The 20,736-nt window shown below is 52.1% G+C and overlaps 8 protein-coding genes across 8 annotated transcripts; 4 read left to right on the top strand and 4 right to left on the bottom strand.

Moving 5' to 3' along the window:
* The first annotated feature begins 619 nt into the window (after positions 1–619).
* Positions 620–2,807, top strand: K441DRAFT_663332 (glycoside hydrolase family 125 protein). The gene has a single exon (XM_067649179.1). The coding sequence runs from the start codon at positions 798–800 to the stop codon at positions 2,337–2,339; it is 1,542 nt and encodes a 513-aa protein (XP_067501633.1). The 5' UTR covers positions 620–797; the 3' UTR covers positions 2,340–2,807.
* A 2,542-nt stretch (positions 2,808–5,349) lies between these two features.
* Positions 5,350–7,518, top strand: K441DRAFT_697937 (uncharacterized protein; the record flags this gene model as incomplete). The annotated part of the gene is made up of 3 exons (XM_067653023.1): positions 5,350–5,381; positions 5,439–5,649; positions 5,710–7,518. 3 exons carry the CDS (start codon positions 5,350–5,352, stop codon positions 7,516–7,518), a joined length of 2,052 nt encoding a protein of 683 aa, XP_067501632.1.
* A 782-nt stretch (positions 7,519–8,300) lies between these two features.
* K441DRAFT_185397 (uncharacterized protein) lies at positions 8,301–10,219 on the bottom strand. The gene is made up of 2 exons (XM_067640399.1): positions 10,068–10,219; positions 8,301–10,010 (listed from the first exon to the last, which is right to left on the bottom strand). The coding sequence occupies exons 1-2, from the start codon at positions 10,108–10,110 to the stop codon at positions 8,434–8,436; spliced, it is 1,620 nt and encodes a 539-aa protein (XP_067501631.1). The 5' UTR covers positions 10,111–10,219; the 3' UTR covers positions 8,301–8,433.
* A 360-nt stretch (positions 10,220–10,579) lies between these two features.
* Positions 10,580–11,217, bottom strand: K441DRAFT_614891 (uncharacterized protein; the record flags this gene model as incomplete). Its single annotated transcript, XM_067645702.1, has 4 exons — positions 11,191–11,217; positions 11,082–11,117; positions 10,894–11,009; positions 10,580–10,633 (listed from the first exon to the last, which is right to left on the bottom strand). Exons 1-4 carry the CDS (start codon positions 11,207–11,209, stop codon positions 10,580–10,582), a joined length of 225 nt encoding a protein of 74 aa, XP_067501630.1. The 5' UTR covers positions 11,210–11,217.
* Positions 11,218–11,409: 192 nt separating this feature from the next.
* K441DRAFT_663330 (putative glutathione S-transferase) lies at positions 11,410–13,182 on the top strand. The gene is made up of 3 exons (XM_067649178.1): positions 11,410–11,916; positions 12,060–12,436; positions 12,487–13,182. Exons 1-3 carry the CDS (start codon positions 11,873–11,875, stop codon positions 12,717–12,719), a joined length of 654 nt encoding a protein of 217 aa, XP_067501629.1. The 5' UTR covers positions 11,410–11,872; the 3' UTR covers positions 12,720–13,182.
* Positions 13,183–14,262: 1,080 nt separating this feature from the next.
* On the top strand, positions 14,263–16,930 carry K441DRAFT_679059 (uncharacterized protein; the record flags this gene model as incomplete). The annotated part of the gene is made up of 3 exons (XM_067651216.1): positions 14,263–15,247; positions 15,309–15,506; positions 15,564–16,930. 3 exons carry the CDS (start codon positions 14,263–14,265, stop codon positions 16,928–16,930), a joined length of 2,550 nt encoding a protein of 849 aa, XP_067501628.1.
* Positions 16,931–16,997: 67 nt separating this feature from the next.
* On the bottom strand, positions 16,998–17,560 carry K441DRAFT_185316 (uncharacterized protein). The gene has a single exon (XM_067640398.1). The coding sequence runs from the start codon at positions 17,349–17,351 to the stop codon at positions 17,064–17,066; it is 288 nt and encodes a 95-aa protein (XP_067501627.1). The 5' UTR covers positions 17,352–17,560; the 3' UTR covers positions 16,998–17,063.
* A 208-nt stretch (positions 17,561–17,768) lies between these two features.
* On the bottom strand, positions 17,769–19,944 carry K441DRAFT_697933 (uncharacterized protein; the record flags this gene model as incomplete). Its single annotated transcript, XM_067653022.1, has 4 exons — positions 19,591–19,944; positions 19,472–19,533; positions 19,378–19,410; positions 17,769–19,325 (listed from the first exon to the last, which is right to left on the bottom strand). The coding sequence occupies exons 1-4, from the start codon at positions 19,643–19,645 to the stop codon at positions 17,769–17,771; spliced, it is 1,707 nt and encodes a 568-aa protein (XP_067501626.1). The 5' UTR covers positions 19,646–19,944.
* Between the last annotated feature and the right edge of the window lie 792 nt (positions 19,945–20,736).

Raw genomic sequence — 20,736 nt, 5'->3', positions numbered from 1 at the left:
TCACAAGTACTGACTCACGGCTAATTCTCTGCGAATTCGAGTACGCTCTACGGATTTGAGTGAGCTAATCGGCCAATAATTAGGCATGCGCGAAATTCGCAGTAAAAGACTGCCACGCATTGTGGTGCGAGGCCGCGAGGCTGGTGTAGTGGCCTCCGAAGAACCTCACCACTGCAGTCGGGAGCCACAAGCCCATTGCAGGCTGGCCGAATGCTTGTGCAGTAAGCCCTGCAAGCCCAAGTTGCGCCGATGAGGTGATGGCTGAGGCGGGGACGAAAGGCGGGGTTCTTCCTGCAGCCACCACGCCGATGTGCCTGTATCTCTCCTATCTCCCCGTCCCTCCCCTGTCCCTCCCCTGTCCCTCTCTTGTCAGCCGCTCAAATCCACCCTCCTCTACTCGCTGAATGCTGAACCATCGTTCGGAATCAGCTGTATGCCAGCCACGCCAGACTACTCTAGTCAACTTCTTGTAGTAGTATTCTGAAGCCTACAGCAGCAGCAGCCTGCCACTAGCACCAAAGCAGATCTTTTCAAGCAATGATGTCGAAGAAATAGGTGAGGGCAGAATGCGGCTCTGTCGATAGCTTTCCTCCATTGTTACATTCCCATGATCTTCTCACGGGATCAACAGCAGGGTAGGTAATATGGAAGGTAACCTGCCGGTCAGAGCACATGGGCAATCCCCCGGTTCACCCGGACCGACGGCTTTACAAAATCGTGCATTTCCTCACTTTTCCAACGTCACTGCATGTTAGTTCTTGAGTAATCTTCCAGCTCAGTCCAGTGAGTCAGTCAACATGCGGGTAGCTTCTTTGCTCTTCCCCTCTCTAGCCGTCCCTCTTCTGGTATCTGCGGCATGTCCAGATTATGCACAGTACTCAACCCAGAAACACGCGCCATTCTCCTCAGGCAAATATAACCTCTCGTACCAGCGCCCGGCACCAAAGTGCAGGACATTTGTCTCGCAAGGCGTCGAGGATACAATAACCCNCATGCAAGCCGCAATCAGTGACCCAGACCTGTATCGACTCTTCGAAAATGCCTATCCAAATACCCTCGACACTGCGATCAAATGGAAGGGCTATGCTAACGGTACGGACGAGGAACTCACTTTTGTGATAACAGGAGATATTGATGCGATGTGGCTGCGTGATTCGGCGAACCAAATGCAATCATATCTCCCGCTGTTGAATGCTTCTTCGTCGCCAGATTCCATTGCCTCACTGTACCGTGGAGTTATCAATCTCCAAGCGCGATATCTCCTTACCTCACCTTACTGCAACTCTTTCCAGCCTCCAGCCGAATCGGGTATTGCGCCTGCAACGAACGGTGCGGCAAGTCAGGACACGGTCACCCCACAATACGACAATCAAAGAGTGTTCGAATGCAAGTATGAGCTTGACTCCCTAGCAGCCTTTCTTGAAGTCTCCTCGAACTACTACAGCGCGACCCAGGATATCTCTTTCTTCGCAAAATATTCATGGGCTGACGCAATAGCCACAATTCTCAATGTTGCAGACGCGATGATGACACCGACCTACGCTGCCAATGGTTCCGTTCTCACCAGCCCATACACGTTTACTCGGCAGACGACACGTGCATCGGAAACGCTCGAGAATAATGGATTGGGAAACCCGACGCAGAACGGGACCGGCTTGATCAGAAGTGCTTTCCGACCTTCTGATGACTCAACCATATACCAACTCTTCATCCCTGCAAACATGATGTTCTCATCCTACCTTGCAGCAACGTCGAATATCATGGCGCAGCTAAATACTTCGGCCTCTATGGCCCTTGCGACGAAAATGGAAGGCCTTTCGGGCAGCCTACACGCGGCGATCGAGGCACATGGCGTCGTCAATCATCCGAAATATGGCCAGATCTATGCTTATGAGATTGATGGATATGGAAGCCAAACGATAATGGATGACGCTAACATTCCATCTCTTCTTTCTGCGCCCCTCCTTTCTTATCTTTCCTCTTCTTCCCAAACATACCAGAACACGCGCGCCCTAGTCCTGAGCGGCGATAATCCTTACTTTATGCGCGGCCCGGTTCTTAGCGCAGTTGGTGGTCCACATGATGGACCTGGCTACGCCTGGCCTATGGCAAGCATCGTAAGAATTCTGACGAGCAACGACGAGGGCGAGATTGTAGAGCAGCTCAAATCGATTCTTGGGAGCACAGATGGGTTGGGCCTGGTGCATGAGAGCGTGAACAGTTGGAATATGAATGATTGGACCAGGCAATGGTTTTCGTGGGCCAACGGACTCTTCGGGCAAATGATCCTGGATTTAGAGAATCGGATGCCGGGGGTTTTGAAGACTAGCTTTCAGTGAGGCTAGGAACGAGCACCACATTCCGGTGCGGCTGAAATCCTGGGCACTATAATCTCAATAAAACGAAAACAAAAACTTTGAGCTGAAGAGCATTAGGCTCATTATTCTCTATGATGATCCGGAAAGAGCTAGCGCACTGACATACCACGCAATCCCGGAGGTCCAGACACAACGTGGGAAATATCGGCGTGGTTAATGGAAGACATACATGGGCTGTTCCACGTAAAACGTCTGTATGCCGCCACGCTTTGTTTGCGCCTGGAAATGACATAGTCGGGACTTCCGAGATTGTGGGCTGAGGTGCTGGATTGTTAAGGATCTGTACGACGAGTTTGTACAACTAGGTACTGTATCCCGTACACCAAATGAGGCCCGTGCGCGAACACCGAAATATTAACGTAGTATCTATATGCAATACACCCCTGGCCTTGCTGGCCGGAACACCTCAGCCCAATTGGGGCACGATAGAGTTAATCATATATCAAGTTTGAGCTTTATTATAATGATTTAGAGCCTTAATCTGTTGATCAAATCCACAGCTTTATTTCGCCAAGACTCTGGTTGGTTCGCTTGCGCGTACGCCTTTCTCAGGGATGAGAGATGCGCTCCAGCTCGCACAAGCTCCAGTGTCCACGTGCGCGCACAACACACAGCCATTTCGCTTTGTACGCACTAGAGAATTTCAAGTTTAACGCTTATAATTAAGCTGAAAAAAATTAAAGGCTTTGCCTTTCTGCGGGTGCACGGCTCTTTTGCCAAGCGCACAGTATCTACGTTGGATGGTGCACTTGACTAGTGATTACCGAAATTGCTGTGTGTTGCACAGGGGGAGGGGACACTGGAGCTCATACAGGCTGTCCTGAATTGTAGAGTGATTTATGTTTAGGTATGAATTTATTTATGAATGTGAAGAACCATGGCCTCTCGCATAGGGCAGTGGTTTCGTCATGGTTTTTGAGCACTGTCCACTTTGCGATCGAAGAAGAAGCAACAGTTTTGGTTGCGGGAAAGGTCTCTGGCGGTACTGAAGGTCAAGGAAATTAGCTGGGTAACACCGCCCCAAAAAAAAAACCTCATGGAATTTTGTACAGTCTCGTTGGTGTGATCTAGGAGAGCCTTGCATCGTGCAATACGCCTCTGACTGTTTGAGCTCCGCACAAGCAGTCTCCGCACACTACGCCGCCTCCTTGTCTTCGTGCCGCCGGGCGGTTATTGAGAGAGCAATGAAGCAAAGGAAGTTTATCTTAACCCTTCCATGTGATAGAGCTGCGTGCAACGCCCAGGACTGCACCATGGACCTTGGCTGTGCAAGATTCGTAGAAGCTAGTGTCAGAGTCGAAGTCTGTAGGCGGCCACTAACTTTCGGCCGCGGGACCTTCTCGACACGAATTTGAGAAAGACACGGAGAGGAAGATGCATCGGGTTAGGCGTCAACACGTCAGAGATAACAATGCTTGATTTCATGTGTGCTTGATGGTAGGATATGCACGGAGCTCAGATCGCATCTACAATTACCTAGTAACTTAGCACTCTATGTAGATAGGGAATCTGACCGGACCGCTGTCTGACAAATCCAGCAAATCCAGCACTGTCGAACCCCCCGATCGTTGTCCCAGAATCGCCAAGTTGAAGGGCCATTTGCTGGCTGTAGCTCTTACGAATCCTCTTCCAGGCAGGGGGAGATCAAGGGTCGACAAACTGGTTTCGGTGTGCTCATCCCTGTTTGGATGAACGAGCGATAGACAGGGCGACATGGTAGCTCTAATCTTGGAATCTCTGATCGACAACCAAAACATCGCTTGGTCTTTTCGCTATCGAGAGCCCCTGCAGTCCCAATTACAGTCCAATCCAAGTTGTTCAATAGAGGAACGTGCAAAGCTCACCGCAGTCCGCAGTCCACAGTCAGCAGTCCGCAGTCGTCTGCGTGCTGCTGTGCGCACAGCACTCTCGCAGTCTTACAGTCCAGCAGTCTTCTCCGAATCAGCAGCTGACGCAGCTGAGCCATGGCTGGGGGTGGCGCGGGATTCAGGACAACTGGCCTAAGGGTTTGGGCTCGGACATGAGGCGGATGAAGCAAAATGAAGGGCAGCTCCAACGCCTCCAATATGCCAGACCCTCACGGCGCGCCTGCGGGATGACGATGCATGGTGATGATCAAGATGAACCAACGAAGTAGGCTCTGGGAGTCTGGTAACTGCTGCTTGTATTTTAGCTTCCAGCCACTGTTTGAGGCTTCGGCTCCAAATATCTCTTTCCACAGTTTCATCAGTAGAGCCTTCCATCCTTTTTCTCTTGGAACGAAGCTGCTACCTTCAGCTCGCCCAAGCGTTCGCTCTCTCCACCTAGCGCCATTCCACCACCGAGTAACACACCTACCCTTTCTTAGTTGCTTCTCTTTTCTTCTCTTGCCTTGTTTTCTCCCTTTGCATTTCACCTCTTAAACCCCTGCCTGATTACGCGCTTAGTCTATGCCATCTCATTCATCAAAGCCTCCCTGTGTGGTTACGAGTACTGACCCTTCCCGGCGCCTAACCCTACACCTTGAACATCGTGTCTGCGTTTAAGGCTGAAGGATTGGAAGTTATTTTCAACCGCGGTTGAAAAGGACACAATTGTTCAGGACCGTCCATGCTCAATGTCTTGACGTTTCAAGAACCAGCTGTCAAGAACTCAGCCTCGAAAATAGCCTGGCTTACCGTCAGGCTATATACCCAAACGTTCCATAGCCTTTTTTTTTAAACAAAAAAATATCACGCCTGCCTTTCATTGCTAAGCTATTGCTTCTATTGCCTCAGGTTTGTACCAATAATTGCTAAATAAATGATCTAACTAATGTACCTATCTAGTCTCTTCACCATGTCTCTCGTTCTTTGATTAGATACTCTGGGAATAATTGTTATCATACGGGCTGGCTCCGGAACCTTGGCTTGCCTTGACTTGTGGGATATTCGAATTATTTCAAACATATCGGTGGCTTTTCATACTCGCACTAACAATTAACGCATTTACTATGGGGACCACCACGCTTGTAACGTTCTTGTTGTATGTTCGCCCGCAGTCAACTTACGCCATTCTACTAACCTGTGGATTTTTGGATAGTGAATCCCCAGCTGCTGCTCGGACCGTCGAACTCCTTGGATCTTGGGATAACTTTGCCAAGTCATATCCCATGAAGCGAGATCTTCGAAAAGGTTCATGTTTTTGGTCAGGTTGCTACAGCTTCAAAGATATAATATGCGATGGCGATCTCAACAACCTTGGCCAAAAGAGGAGTGGTGGCTTGAAGATGGGTGGCACGTACTGGTACTACGTAAGTATACCAGGCCAATTATTGATATAGCACGCACTGATTTACGTCGGACCCTTACAGTACAGGATAGATGGTAATGAGTATCATGACTCTACTCAACCGTCTACAACATTTTGCCCTTTACTCCCTGGACAGCGCTTGAATGTACTTGAAGTACCCTTCGAATCAAGAAGCAGAAGCAACTCCGCCAGTTCAATTTCATCTGGAATCCATACACTCGACCCGGAAGACAAATACTTGACACCAAGGCCAGCTCCAATTCCTCGTTTGCCAAAGCCTAGTGGCTCCCGTAGCTATGAGCACTTCAGGAAGCACTCTCATCCCGGCATAGGAGATTCTACAATAACCGTGACTTCTCATCCTCTATCAGCAAACAATGACTCCAAGCTTCAATTGCGTTTAGGGTCATCTCATGAACGGAAAATTAAATCTGCTGCGAGTTCGACATCTTCTACTCTGAAGACTGCTTTTCTAGATCTCACAGGCACCAATGAGAAGTCTGCAACCTCGCTGGACACTAGCAAGTTCAGAAGACCTGCATCCGCTGAAAACGAACGTGGTCGTAGCAGGCACGCTCGAAATGTGAGAGAGCTCCAGATTAGTCCTCCAATACTTATCGGATCTACGAGTGAACGTCGAAATCTCATTCCACTGAAAACGAACGGGTTTCCAAACCCATCGTTGTCGTCACCAATCTCCCAAATGGCTGTCAAAGGTCACGGATTCTCACCTCTGCGATGCCATCCTGTTGACGCTGAAATCGATCTCAGCTTCTCAAATGAGTCTATACAAGGAGTACAACCCCCCGTGAAGAGAGACCAGTCACAGACATCCTTATCGTCAATCAGGCTGGAGTTTGTATTAGGTCGTGAGAGGACGTCGTCAGTTGGAAGAAAGCGTACAAATTCTCCACGGAGAGCACGCAGCCCGAGCCGGTCAGAAACAATTTATCATCGAAGATCGCTGTCGATTGGAAGGGTTAGAGAGCCCTCGCCTCTTAGACACGCTGTCATATTTGACGAGCCTATGCAGATCCCCGAAGAGATCAAGGAGGTAAAGAATGAGGATGAGGCTGCTGCAGAAGTGGCACAGCCAAGTCTCTCACCACTCGTGCCGTCACACTCTATCGATACCCAACGTCCGCCTTCATGTCAGAAAGATGATCTTGACCCAGCCAAACAATCAAAACCACTGCTTGATAAAGACCTTCCAGCACTACCATCTTACCTCGTCCCAGAGCCACTGTTTTGCCAGGTGGAGACGTCCGAGGTAGACGGTGCCAATCTCATGAAAGATGAGCAGATGACCCAGACCGAACTAAGCAGTAACATCTCGTTATGGGCCAATACATCTGCAGCGCCCACCTCACCATCTCTAGACGGAGACGGGGTTAATTCCCCAACCTTCAGTTGCTTGACGACAAGTTCTAGTGATATCGACACCCCCGAGCGTTTGTCGGACCAATTTGCTACTGGAATCGATATTTTCTATCACGTTGACGGTGAAGGTCGAGAAAATGAACATTTAAATGACCCTTGCGACCGTCATGAATCTGCTGCTGCCGAATCACATAAACTCCTGGAGTCGCCACTTGGACCAGACTTTTTCAAGATAGATATAAAACGTCCCGAGAGCGCGCCACGTAGACATGCCGCGTGCTTCGGACTTTTGGACCGCTTCCACGGCTACAGTCTCCCAGACGACCAATCCGCCTCAGATGGCGCGCGTGCGAAGCCTCCAACAATGTTATCGAATTTCGGGAACTCCATTCCGTCCGAATCGCAGATTAACGCGGAGGCGGACCCGGCTGTGAGCCAGCTAGAGCACCTCATGAGCGAATTTGGGTATCTGGGAGAAGCGGTGCTCTAAGTGCCGCAACGAATACCACATCGTGTCGCTTTATCAACCGTACACCCTCCGCATATTCGCACCATTGGCTTCCTACCCTGTCCCTCGCGCGGGTTTTGCTGGTTCTGCGTACTTGATTTTCTCTTTCCGTTTTCTACCACTGCAAGCATTTAGCGTCGGCGTTTTTTTGGGGGGTTCCGACCGCCATTAGAGACAGAATTGCCAGGTTCGGGCTTCAGAATCATGGTAATCGGACTCGATATAATGGCGAATGCATGACTTTTTAGGAGGGGCTGGAACCATCCGATAGCGAGAGATGCATTGGCGATATAAAAGTAACTCGTCATACGGCAGGATAATGCTGCCTAGAGCTTTAAAAGATAGCTAGGGTGGTCAGGGTATATCGACAGGTATATATGTACATATTATGACGAATCAAAATAGCCGGGCGTAGCGCATTTGCTTTGAGAACTCGTCGCTGTTCTTGGTCATCAACCGCCGCCTTTCCTGAGCCATTCCCTCCCCTGACGCTCACTCTGTCCTGCGTACCCTCTCTGGGTATCCACTCCTTTCGAAGCTTAAGATGTGGATGCCGGGATGTGAAAGGTCCACGCTGTAGAAGGGCTTTCCACTTTGGCTTCGCTTCCGTTGAGGTTGTGTCTATGGCCATGCGGTAGGGTCATACAGTCCGATATCCTTCAAAACAGTTCAAAACACCAATTTAGGAACTCGAACAAGTAGATGAATAGATCTAAATTACGAGCGTTCTTGAGGGCAATGTTCCCGTAGAAACTAGGCCATCTAGACCACTTCATTCTTACTACAAAGCTAGCCACCCGAAGGGAGATAACCGACATGCAATTTGTATGTATAACCTCAACCAAATCTAACCACAACAATCATAAGCAACCAAGCATTCTAAAACCCGGGGGCCGGCTACGTAATACGCCACCCACTCCCCCACCAGCCCGAGTCCTCCCAGGTCCTGTTCTCCGCGCTCGCGATGTCGATAGCGCGCGTCAGTTCGCGGCGGTCGAGGTGCAGGTCCTGGTGCGCGGAGCCGTTCGCGCGGATGGTCGGGGTGCCGGAGCTGGACGCGGAGGGGGAGAGGCGTGCGGGCGTGCCTGCGCTGTCCGGGCTGGCCTTTCCTGTGGATCGCCTCGCTGGGTCGAGGATGTGGCCGGCGGCGTAGACGCATCCGCCTACGGCATGCCGGACCAGCGAGTCGCCCGCGAGGCTCCCTGTGATGAAGACGTTCGGCGCGACTTCGAGGTCGGCTTCAGCTTTGGCGCGGAGAGTGCGGCCGGATATCAGGGTCGATGCTTGGTCTTCGGTGCTGGGTGTGTCCAGAGGCCCGTCTCCAAGAACCTCATTCCGCAGTTCTGGGTCGAGATAGTCTAGCGAACCGCGCCGGCCAACAACGTACTCCAGATGGCCAACAGTCCTTTCGATAACGTCGCCAGACTCCAGCCGTACTTGGACGATGCTTTTCTCGGCATCCGTGGTCACATCTAAGATCTCGGCATTTGGCAGGCCCTCATAGATACTCTCCCAGTCGCGGTAATTGAAGAACGGATTTGATTTCCTTCGCATCAGGGGTGATTTTGCGGGTGCTCTCTTGCTAGATGATATGGCAGCTAGTTTCATCTGTCGGTGGATGGTTGCATATTCCGGGTAGGCTGTGTGATGACAGCCTCGAAGCGGTGAAGGACGCTCTTCGGGATTCCACTGAAATATGTGAATGATTTTGCGATTTGGTGGTGTTGATATGATAACATCTGCGGCCGAAAAGCCTGAGCCTATTACTAATAACGGTTCTGTTATAGAATCCTGTCCTGCAAGAGGCGCAAGAAGCGGCGGTGGCGGGATATTCGCCGTGAAGATTCCAGACGCCAAAACGAGGTGCTTGCAATGTATACCATGAGACCCAATAAAGAATCCATCCGCAGTTCTGGAGACACGGTCAGCGTGAATGGAGGTATGAATTGCATCCGATATTCCGACAGCGGCAGGATAAGCCTTGAAGTATTCGGCCACTTCTGACCGCGTAGGCCTCACGAAATCAGGCATAGTTTCCCTCCGCATCGCGGCATAGTGATCCGAGTACGAATACCCTGGAAGCGACAACATCTCTGCATAGCTTAGAGTCCCAATGTCTCGGCTTGCCCGGACCGGGCTTTCCGCCCATTGCCCTCCGGCGTGCGGAGAGTTGCCGATTGCAATATGCGATACGGCCTTCTCAAGCGCATATTCCCATTTTATACAGGACTTTGGGTTGATTTCCGTATCCGCATTTGGCCGTAGGAGAGTATCTAAAAGAGTATTGATCGGGAGTGCCTGGGTAGAGTAGCGGAGGGAAGACTGGAAGTGGGCGTATAAATCTGGAGTCGAGTTAAGCAGATTCGGGCGCGTCGATAGCTTTGAATCGAGGATAGTATCATGATGGGCCCCTACGTAGTAAGGAATGTGGCCATGAAGAATGTAGGATAGGATGAGTGCGGATGGCCCGTTGCCTGGGAAAAGTTAATACTGAGTGTGCTGAATGGTGAAGTGTCTTATTAGCAACGTGCCTATGATGACGGTATCCACATGTTGAGGTAACCTAGAAGCCATGGAAGGCTCAACAGCATAGGAGATGCCATTGAAAGAGAGGAGGGCTGAGGGGATTGATGATGATTTGTAAAGTTGTGGATGAAATGGATCCGTCGTGCCTGACCTCGGCGCTAGTGGGGGTGTGAGGTCTGAGTGGGGGCGGGCAGGGTCGCAATTTGCTTCCTTTTGCAACCTCGTATATCGAGGAGCGGCGGTATCAAATCACCGAGCGCCAGAGTATGTTGATGCGTTGATTGTCATCTCGCTTTTGCATTACAGAAATCAATGTGTAATCGGATTGACCCTTTAGCTCAGACGCTCTCAACGGCTATGTAGCTTTCAGTGCTTTATTGGAATGTGTGGTAGCTGATGCTCTATTGCACTTCTTAGGATATATATACAGGTGCACCGCTTCCGACCATATCAACAAAGGAACTTCTTCGACAAGCCCGCAACGGTAATGCCCTGCCGCGCTCTATTGACACATTTCTCAAAACTCTGCAATAGTATCCCCCCTTCGCTTGCCGCGGAAATCCCATTTACCCTAAAAAGGAATAATGTCAGTCACGCGAACCAGAGAACCTCTCGCATACAATTCTGCAATGGAACTTGGCCGGGACATCCCAGAAATTCCAATGCCCCCTGTAAAATGAAATATGTTCGACTTGGTTGTGATTATAATGATCTGAAGGAATGGAAAGGTTGGATGGTGGGTGCGACAGCCTTTGTGCAGTCCGAAACCATGAGAAACACCGTGAGCAAGGCCTCCAGCTATTCATGAAAAACAAATATACGCCCACTCACATCGGTAGTATATGCCATATAACCAAAAACGCTTGGAATAGCAACGACGTAGGCGAAGGTTAACCAGGCAGTTCGGGGTGTCCACCGGAAGTACTTGTGTCGATTGACATACATGTCTATACACCGGAAGCCACATGGATTAATATACAGTTGCTAAGGGCAAGAGGACAAGCGCAGGGCCATCATACTGGCGTATTTGACCAACGCCGGGTCCATATTGAGAGCTATAAGTTCGGAGACGTTAGCTGTCCTGTTCTCGAAGCGCAAAAGATGGAGTGATAGTCAATGGGTGCATACAGTTGTTGTGGCCCGCCATGGTAAGGGCTGCGGCGATGCGCACACAGTCGGAGCTATTGGTGGTGGTGGTAGGACTGCAGGTATCCTTTCTTGGATGCTTCAGTCGTTGTTGGTCGGCAAGTCGGGCGAGTTGATGACAAAAGAATGTCTAACTAGCCTCGTCTTGGCATATTTGCGTGCGTATTCCAGGTTGTTACATCAGCATTCCAACCTTGCCTTCCGACATCACCGACACCAATGAATTGCAAGCCACATAGAAGTCGATGTTTTGGAAAGTTGTGATAACTAGCTCTTCTCCGCTACACTACTAACGCAAACGTCCCCGCAGCCAGAGACTTTTGCGTAGCGACTGTAGGACGGACGTCAAGCTTCCCTTTGTAGCACAGGATTAAAGCTCAGAGCCCGCAATCCATCTGGCTGTGCCGAGATTTGGAATTCTTTCGAATTTAATATTAAAAGGTGGCAACAATTCCATCCTGTGAAGTTCAGACTTCCAACCACCAGCCGTGTCGTTTGTACCTTGCTCCTTTGCTTGTTCCTACATAAACTTTGGGATTTACTGCCGTCTTCTTCTAGACACCACTACGTTTCTTGCAGCCTGTCCTTACCAATAATAAGGGAGATCTCTGCAATTTCTCGATTCTTCGTAATTCGTGGAATACAACACGAGTAAGGCAACGTCATGTCCGCAGAAGCCAATCAGAAGGCTAAAGTTACCCTGTATTGGTAAGAACAGTTACAAACTTCCCAGCCACAGTCTTTGTCATTCATCGAACACCCTCAATCCTTGCGCGTCGCAGGCACATTGCCACATTTCACCGCCTGAAAGTAGGGCGCATATCCCGCAGAGGGCTAATTCGACGGTTCAGGCTAGACAAATCGCGCTCACAGCGCATCCTATGGCTGCTCGAAGAGCTCAAGGTTGATTATGAGTTGAAGATCTTCAAGCGTGGCAAGGACTTCCACGCGCCTCCCGAGCTGAAGGACGTCCATCCACTAGGAAAGTCTCCTGTGGTCGGTATCCAGGCTGCCGATGCCGCGAAGCCGCTCATTATTGCAGAGTCTGGAGCCATTGTGGAGTACCTCACCGAGTACTTTGGCAAATGGATGATTCCAAAACGCTACCTAGACGGCAAGGAGGGACTCATCGGGGCTGAAACGGAGGAGTGGTTGCGATATCGATTCCTCATGCATTACGCAGAAGGCAGCTTCATGACTATCATGCTCGTTGCTCTAATGACTCACAGTGAGTGGCGAACCAACCATGGCGCTTCTCTTGTTTTGACATTTCCCTAGACATTCGAAATGCTCCCGTGCCTTTTTTCATAAAGCCTATCATGAAGGGCGTAGCGGGCAGAGTCGACAGCTCCTTCGTATCGCCCAATCTGAAGACGCACCTAGACTTCCTAGAGGACCAACTTGTGACCTCTCCTGGCGGTGGAGAGTTCTTTTGTGGCAAAGAGCTCACTGGAGCAGACATCCTGATGATCTTCCCGTTGGAGGCAGCCATGCAGAGGGCTCCAAATTGAGGAGAATACATATCCCAAGTTGTATGCATGGGTGAGGCGCATGCAGGCAAGGGCATGCTACAAAACAGCCGGCGAGAAGGCCTCAGAGGCAAGTGGAGAGGAGTACGTCCCCATCTCGGACATAAAGATGTGAATAGGTGTTTTCGAAGCCAAAACCACTGTAGCGGCAAATTTGCATGCCGTAAATTGCACGCGGTTGATGTTGCCGATCGGTATATTTGAGAATGGCATACAGTAGAAACTGGTTAGTACGATACGGTTTGTACGGCCGAGCGTATCGTTATACCAATGGTATTGTTATATTTAGAGTCACGTGTTGGGTTAATAAGCAATAAAAAGGGGCTTTAACTTAAAAAGGCTTAAGGCGTTTGCCGGCTAAATTGGGCTCCCTCAAAATCTCTACTGGTTGTACCGATTTTGGTGGGGGAGACTAATCAAAAGTCAGAATATCGTAATATTACACCAAAAAGGCTTTGATCAAAGGGTGTAAATCGTGATATAAAGTATATCGTTATAATCAAATATCGTACTAACCAGTTTTTACTGGATGTACCGGTACCATATCCGCGGGCGGGTCAGATTGCGAGCAGGTATAATTGCTGTGGCTTTATGTAAACTGTGTGGTCGAATTGGCATGGGCAGTCAGGGGCACACGCCATCAAATATGCACTTGTACCAGATTTGGAGAGAGCTCCGACCCGCGTGGAAGGCCCCATAGCGGACAGGACCCATATATAACGAGTGTTGGTGCAATAAGCTCATGTCAGACGTACCTTTTTTAAGATAGGCGAGAAGCCGGGTGGTCGGCTTGGGAGGTTTAGGGTGGTGGTTTAGCGACGGGGACAAACAAGGGCCAATGGGTGGTAGACACACCGAAATGTCGCGGGCAGAGCGGACACACACGGCCCTGCATATGCCTGGGCTTCAGTCAGCCCCAGCCTCACTGACGGTGCACGGTGAGAAAAAGACCGATGCGGCGAAGTCATCAGCCCTACTGCTGACCTACCCCGGATTATTCTAGAAGCCTTCTAAGCTGGGCGTTTCGTACGAGCCCCCATAGGCCGAGCCCTGCGTGAAAGGGAGCCCTGAAAGCACCCTTCTGCGGATTACTGCGGCCAACGCTGCATAATTCTTCTGCTGGGGATTCGCTCAACACACACGCACACGCTCACATATATACATAGCACGCACAGCACCCAATCTGAATATTCAGAGTTATGCCATCCGTGTGCTGCCTCTGTCCTGTCCTGTCCATATCCCCCATCGCCCTCCGCTCTCTATCCTATCCCGTCACAGCATAAAAATTACCACCCGTTACGCTTTCTGGCAGCCGTGACAACGTCAGCCAGCATCGCTCGTATTGGGAATATTACTATTCCGCTCTCGCCAGCATTCCGCGCTCGGTGAACTATTGCCCGCCTTCCCCCCCCCAAAAACCTCTCTTCTTTCCTCTCTTCTTTCCTTCACCTCGTCCTCCTCCCCTCGCCGGTCCTCTGCGACTGCATCCGGGCGACGTCTTGACTGACCGTCAGCCGGTGCGTAAATGCCTGAACAGCCTGGCCGAACTTCATCGAGAGACTTTGCATTCCAAAGCACTGACCAGGCCTTTGGCCTCGGTGGTGACCCGTCGACAACACCCTTCAGATCCAACCACAGCGACCGATATGATCCAGAGAGCAATGCAAACGTCTCCGATGCCCCTTCAAATCCCGTCGCAAGTTCCTCCGCGAACCAAACGCCTACGCAAGAGACAGTCTTGAGACCACCCGACCTTTCCGCACAGCAACAGGGCCTCACAGACCAGTCGCCTAGTGCTTTCGCAAACTACGCTTACAATCCCGGTGGGCCTCTCGTCTGGGGCTGGGACAACTCAATTGAGTTCCCTGAGCTCGCCCATCACTACGAGCCTCAAGGCGAGCTAGTGCAGGAGCTGCAGAGCCAGCATTTACCCAGCCAGGACTTTAGTATTCCGCTCCCTGTCACCTACCAGGACTCAGTATACCAATCTCCTCAGCAAATACCCAGTGTTCCTGCAACAGCTACCCAAAACCCTCTGTCGCTTCCTCCGCCTCCGCCGCCTCGACAGCGGCCAGTTTTGCATACAGCAATGAAGAGAAAGGCTGACTCGGAGCCAAACTCTGCAACCTCAGCCGGCGTTAACTTCGCTGGAGATCTCCAGCAGCCCGCTGCAAAACGAGCCTCAAAATCGCGCTCTTCGTCGTCTGCCTCAGTGAACGCACCCGTCATGGCTTCAGCACAGACAGATCGGCGAACGTCAATGACACGTAGCCAATCTAACACCGGTGCTGCAGCTAGCGATGCCACGATGCAACCGAGCACCGAGCTGCAGCGGCGGAAAGGCTCTGACAAGGAAACAACGGCCGCAGGTCGGCAGCTGGAGGCGGTCAGACCGCGCAAAATAGTCGAGGCATCTGGGGATGTGGATATATTGCCTCGGGAAAAAGTGTTTCCCATTCAAATAGGGTCGGAGCTGTTTAGGTTATCGGGAGCGTCCATTTCGTCTGATGGTAAGCTGCAACTTTCTTCCATCAAATTCTCTAAATTATAGATGAGCTGAGAATTCTAGAGCACCCTCATACTTCTCGCATTTTTTCGGCGAGCAACTACATAGTACTACCGGTCGGGCTGGTGACCTGAGGACGCTATATATCGACCGAGATCCCGTTACTTTCAGAGACATATCTCTTCACCTTCAAGGCTACCATGTCAAACCTCGAGATGGGGAACATTTCGTGCGGCTCTTTGCCGACGCACAGTTCTACAGCCGTAAGCACTCCTCCTTCAACCGTCTTACATTAGAGGTATACTAATGAAAGCATCCAGTTCCGCGCCTGACCAAACAGCTCTTCAACATGGACATCTTCATCCGTATAGGGCAGCGAGACTTTCAAATCCCACGCGACCTATTCTCCTCACCTGGCGACAGTCCTAACTTTTTCTCACTCGGTTTTGCGCAATTCTTTTCCACACCATCTGAGGTCTTTCCAGGCCTTGACCGACGATCTCTGCTGCGTCCCCCGTCCATACTACCACCAGCGGTTCCAAACAGGTCGGGAGACACGTTTGCGGAGCTGCTAAGGTTACTACAGGGCTATGCGGTCAACATACGCGACGATGCGCATCGAGCAGAGCTTCTACGGGATGCCCGGTATTTTCATCTCAAAGGTCTAGAACAGCGTCTCATACCGTGCGACATCTCGTTCAATCTAGCGCGAAACACATCTGAAATCCTCATCCGCCTAGAGGATATCCGCCAATCCGGTGTCTCCTTCACGCCGGACTCTTCAGGCGCAAACTCGACATCCAACACGGCTTCTCCAGGAACAACAGCGCAAGGCATGACGCCACATGGAAGCAAGCCTCCAACCCCATCTCCAATCTCTGGTGCAGCGTCTGGCTCCGGCTCAGGTCCAGCGTCCGGCTCAGGCTCCTCGACAGGCGCCATCGCGCGCACCACAAACTCAGGCACCGTCTCCTACGCGCGCCCCTACACAGACGACCATGCCAATACTAACATTCTAATCCTCGAAATTGGCGCACCGGAATCGACCCGCCTACACTTCCCCTCGACCTCCACTTTTGCCTCGTCCAACCCTCCCTCCCTCGATCTCCGTGCGACCTTTTCGGGCCAGACGCTCGCGCGCATCACAAGCCTCTTTTCGGTTGTGGCGTCCAAAATGGGCCTGCCAGCCACCCAGCCCCTAGGCCTCATGATGATGCAGTCGGGCGGCGGCGTCGCAGCACAGCCCGTGAGCCCAGCCAACAGCGGTGTCAGCGAGAGCCGCGTACGCGTGCGGTGGGAGAGCGACGCATGGGTCGAATGCGACGGGTACGCCGTCGAAGTCGCGCGCGACGCGGAGGGCAGGGTCGGCGTGCGGCGGCGGCAGCAGCAGCTCCAGCAACAGCAGCAGCGGTCCTCCCACAAAGACCACCCTAACGATGACGACGAAGAAGGCAGTGAGGATGAGGAGGAGGCCACAAACGAGCGCGACTGGGTGTGGGGCGGGCCGCGCGACTCCGACTACGAGGAGCACGAGTGGATCGTCAAGCGCGGCCACTGGCGGCTGCGGCTCGAGCCCGTCGAGAGCGCCGACGGCATCGGCAGGATGCAGGTCGTGATGTGCGCGGTACGCATCGAGGCCATGAGCGGCGAGAAGGCGCGGAACCGGCGGCGCGGCTTTCTGGGATAAAGCCCCCTTCCTCCCTTTTCCTTCTCTCCCTTCTCTGATATGTATCTCTTTCTAAGTCGGTTTTGGAAGCTGCCAGCTGAAGGAGCTCTTTTTGGACGCTTTTGTCATCGTGTTCTTCTCTATGTCATATATTTTATTTTGGCTCTGTAGCATTTTTCGGCTGGAGAGGGATGGGGGGCGAGCAGGTGGCTGGTTCACGCGTTTGGCGTGGTATTGGCATTCGCGGTTGGAAGAAAACTTGCATGGGATAGCCCTGGCGAGCTACGAAATTGGGCTTTGTGTCAATAGCTTCCTTTTCCATTTCTTTTGAGTCACAATGGGGATCCGGGGGGTGAGGTTTTTGGAGGAGTGGCCTAGCTGTCCAAGTCAGACCGACGGCCGTTTTGCACACATTACTGAGTTGGGCGTCGTCGTGACGCATTTGCGGATGTGTGATGTGCTTCGTGTCTTTACGCGGCGTGCTGCGCGCCCTGCTGTACTTTTCTCCTCTCCTTTTCTCTTCTCCGCGCTGTCTGCTCCGCGTCTAGAAACTGACATTGGCGAGGAGCAGCGAGGCTGAGATTCGAGAAGCCCGCAATATCATTCTTGCAACAACTGTGGTATAGAACCTTCCTCCAAGAAACCAGAAAGAGAAAAAGAAAAGAGAAAACTGCTAACACAATCGCCGCTCCCGCCCGCAGAATTATAGAAAAAGGAAGAGAGGAAAAAAATACCCAGACACCCGTCCCAAGATCCCTCATCCGCCCCAATACATGAAGATCATAGTTCGCATGCCCATGCCTACACCCATATTCAAATGCCCCCTCATCTCCCCTGCCATCCACCCCCAGAGACACATCTAGTACCGATACGTGACAGGCCCCCTCTCCACAATAGGACTAACATCGCTATCCGGCCGAATCCTCACGCGCTCCGGCGAGCGCCCCTCGCTCGCCTCGTCACCGTCGCCCAGCCGCCCAGCCGGCCTTCCGCCATTACTAATCGCATAATCGCGATCGAGGTCGTCGTCGTCGTCGGACGCGAGGCGCGGCGGCGGCGACGCCGCACCATGCATCGTGACATTGCGCTCTGCGCTCTCCTGGCGCTGCAGGTACAAGGGCACGGACGCGAAGCCTAGGGTGTACGAGGTCGGGGAGTGCGTCGTCGTCGTATTGTAGCTGCTGAGGCCGAGGCCCGGGCTGCCGTTGCGGTCGCGCTCGCGGTCCCGCTGGAGCGCCTCTTCGCGGTCGCTGAGCCGCTGCAAGGCGGCGCGCGGTGGTGGTGGCAGTGGCGGGCTGGTTGGCGCGTCGTAGCCGCCTGAGTGGTGGTCAGCGAAGGGGTTGTCGGCGAAGTGGGTGGTGGTGGGCGAGGCGGTGCGCTGGCGCTGGGGCGCGGCTTGGAGGGAGAGCGGGATTGTAGGTGCGGTGGTGGGGTAGGACGGGGTGCGGGAGAGGTCGTCGGTGTGGATGTTTGAGGGGAGGGCGAAGGTCGGTTCGGCACGGGGCGGTTGAGGGGGTGGTGGTGGTGGCGGTAGCGGTGGCGGGCTTGTGAGAATGCTGCTCGAGACTGGTATTGTGGGGAGAGGGCTGTTGGAGTTTGCTGTTGAGATGGGCGGGGATGGAGTGGGACCGAGGGTGCGGCGCGCTTGCAGAACGGCGCGGTGGTGTTTTGAGGCAGCAAGGGAGAGCTGTTCGGTCGTTTCGATGAGCGTAAGCATCGTGTCGTCGTCTGGAGGCGGATTGTCGCAGTTGATGTAGCCTTGTATGCTCCGCTGAGCGGATACACAGCGCTCGGAGAACTCCTTCACCAATTCGTTGCTTAGCAGTTCCGCGGGTGGGGTGGATTGCACGAGCTGTAAGAGCAGTTTGGCGGATGTGCGTGCTTCTTCGATACGTCCTGAGAGCTCGAGAGGAGGCGGGAGGCCACGCTCAGGCCTGGAGCTGCGCCCATATGACTCTCCTCCTCCGACACCTGGTGGAGGAGCATTGGGATTCCATGCCGGTGCGGTGAGGGTGCGAGGGCCAGAGTGGCCAGGCTGCTGGCCTGTAGCGCTTGCTATTAATCCCTTCTCTTTCCTCCACATAGCAAACACGACATTGAGGTTCGTATCATAAGCTTTGTCCTTATCGAGGGTATCCAATGTCTCCCTTAGAATCTGATTTACACTAGGATCACGCCCATTCCGTAGCAATTGCTTCAATGTGTCTGTAAAGCCCTTGTCCATGTTTTTAGTGAAGGATTGGCCTGGGTTATCCGCCAGTATCCGGATGAGCATGATGGCATTGTATTGGACATGGGGACGGGCGTAGTTATCCTTTGACAGGAACTTGCGGATCTGGCCGCAGGCGGCTGAGGCAGCGCTGGGACTGGCGACGGCAGCCTCTACGATAGTGGGGAGGTGGAGGACTTCTTCTCCCTACATCAGATTTAGTTTGCGTAAGACCGTGAGATATTATGCGCACACTTACTGAATTTGCAGCTCCGGACTCGCAGAACAGCCTCTGTAGAAAAAAACGAGTTAGTGTTCACCTTCTGCCTAGCTAATCCCAGCTCAAGCCTTACCACTCCTCTTGCTGCATTGGCCTCTGGTGTATCTAGATTGGGCGAAATCTCATCGTCTTGACCTGCAGTGGAGTTCAGTCAGTCAGAAGTTACTTCTAGCATGGAGGACTTAAACGTACTGGGCCGCTTATTCAATAGACTTCCCAGTCCGCCAGTGAATCTCTTGAGTACCATTGTAGCCTTGATTGCAAGGGTGTAGTGGGGGTGTCGCTGGTGTGTAGGTGCGAGAGAAAGTCCCGAAGAGAGTCCCTCGGCGTCTCAAGAAGGGATTTCGAGTTTGAGGAGGTGAAACGTTGTTTATATGGTGGTGAGCAAGTTGAAGCTGGTGTCGCATAAGTTCGTTGCTACGCACCGGAGGAGAGCGCACGGCGCTTCTTTTTGGTACCAACGGGAGGTTGCACTGCCCCAATTGCCCAGAAAAGCCGTTGCCCAGAGAAGCCGTTGACGTCTCTCTCCACGCGTTCCAGCCATCTTAGTGGCGCTGGGAGGATGATATGCCTCATGTGCTTGTGGCTCACATGCCTTAAAGAGTTGAGAGAAGGTCTGAAGATACGCAGATTTTAGGTCGTCTGCTTCCCGGCTTCTTTACGCGCGTCCAGCACCACCCTCCACCATGCTCCACTATGCTTGCTGATCTCCACAACTCACCACCCACCAGAGCCGACTCCGCGGGCTTGAAGAGGTTTCATATAAAACCTCCGACACGCGTCACCAAGAAAACTATTATTTCTTACACAACGCATACCATATACTTGCCAGATGTTTTGTCAATGCAAGAGTCACTCCGCTTTCATGCTCCATAAACTGGGTTTGCATCAATGTCTCGTCCCTTTTCGGACAATGTTCGTATCAATCGGATGTGGATCAGTAGAACAACCGCCTGGATTTGACACGGCGAACGGTAGGGCTAGAGTTATAGAATACTGTGTCATCCTTCATTGGAAAAGTTCTTTTCGTTCTCCTTCTGCGGTCATTTACTACATCCTACCATACTATGCTATTCTCGCGTCTTCTACGCCTCCTCCAGCGAGATCAATTTATATTCTATAGGATTTTCACACGTCTCTAATTAAGAGTTTGGAATTGTATTAGACCTGGGCCTTGGAGTGCCAAACCATAAATCTAGCGCCGGATGGACCTCTCACCGCGCGAAGCTGTCATGGATATGTATCCCATACGCCAGCGAGGCATCCACTCGAATTTTGGAGCCCTCGTGGATGACTCCGGACCCTTTCGACAAATATAAAGGCCCCCTATATATTAAG

Source organism: Cenococcum geophilum, assembly GCF_001692895.1.
Source record: "Cenococcum geophilum 1.58 unplaced genomic scaffold K441scaffold_33, whole genome shotgun sequence".
In the NCBI taxonomy this organism is placed as follows: domain Eukaryota; kingdom Fungi; phylum Ascomycota; class Dothideomycetes; order Gloniales; family Gloniaceae; genus Cenococcum; species Cenococcum geophilum.
This window is presented reverse-complemented; position numbering and strand designations above follow the sequence as displayed.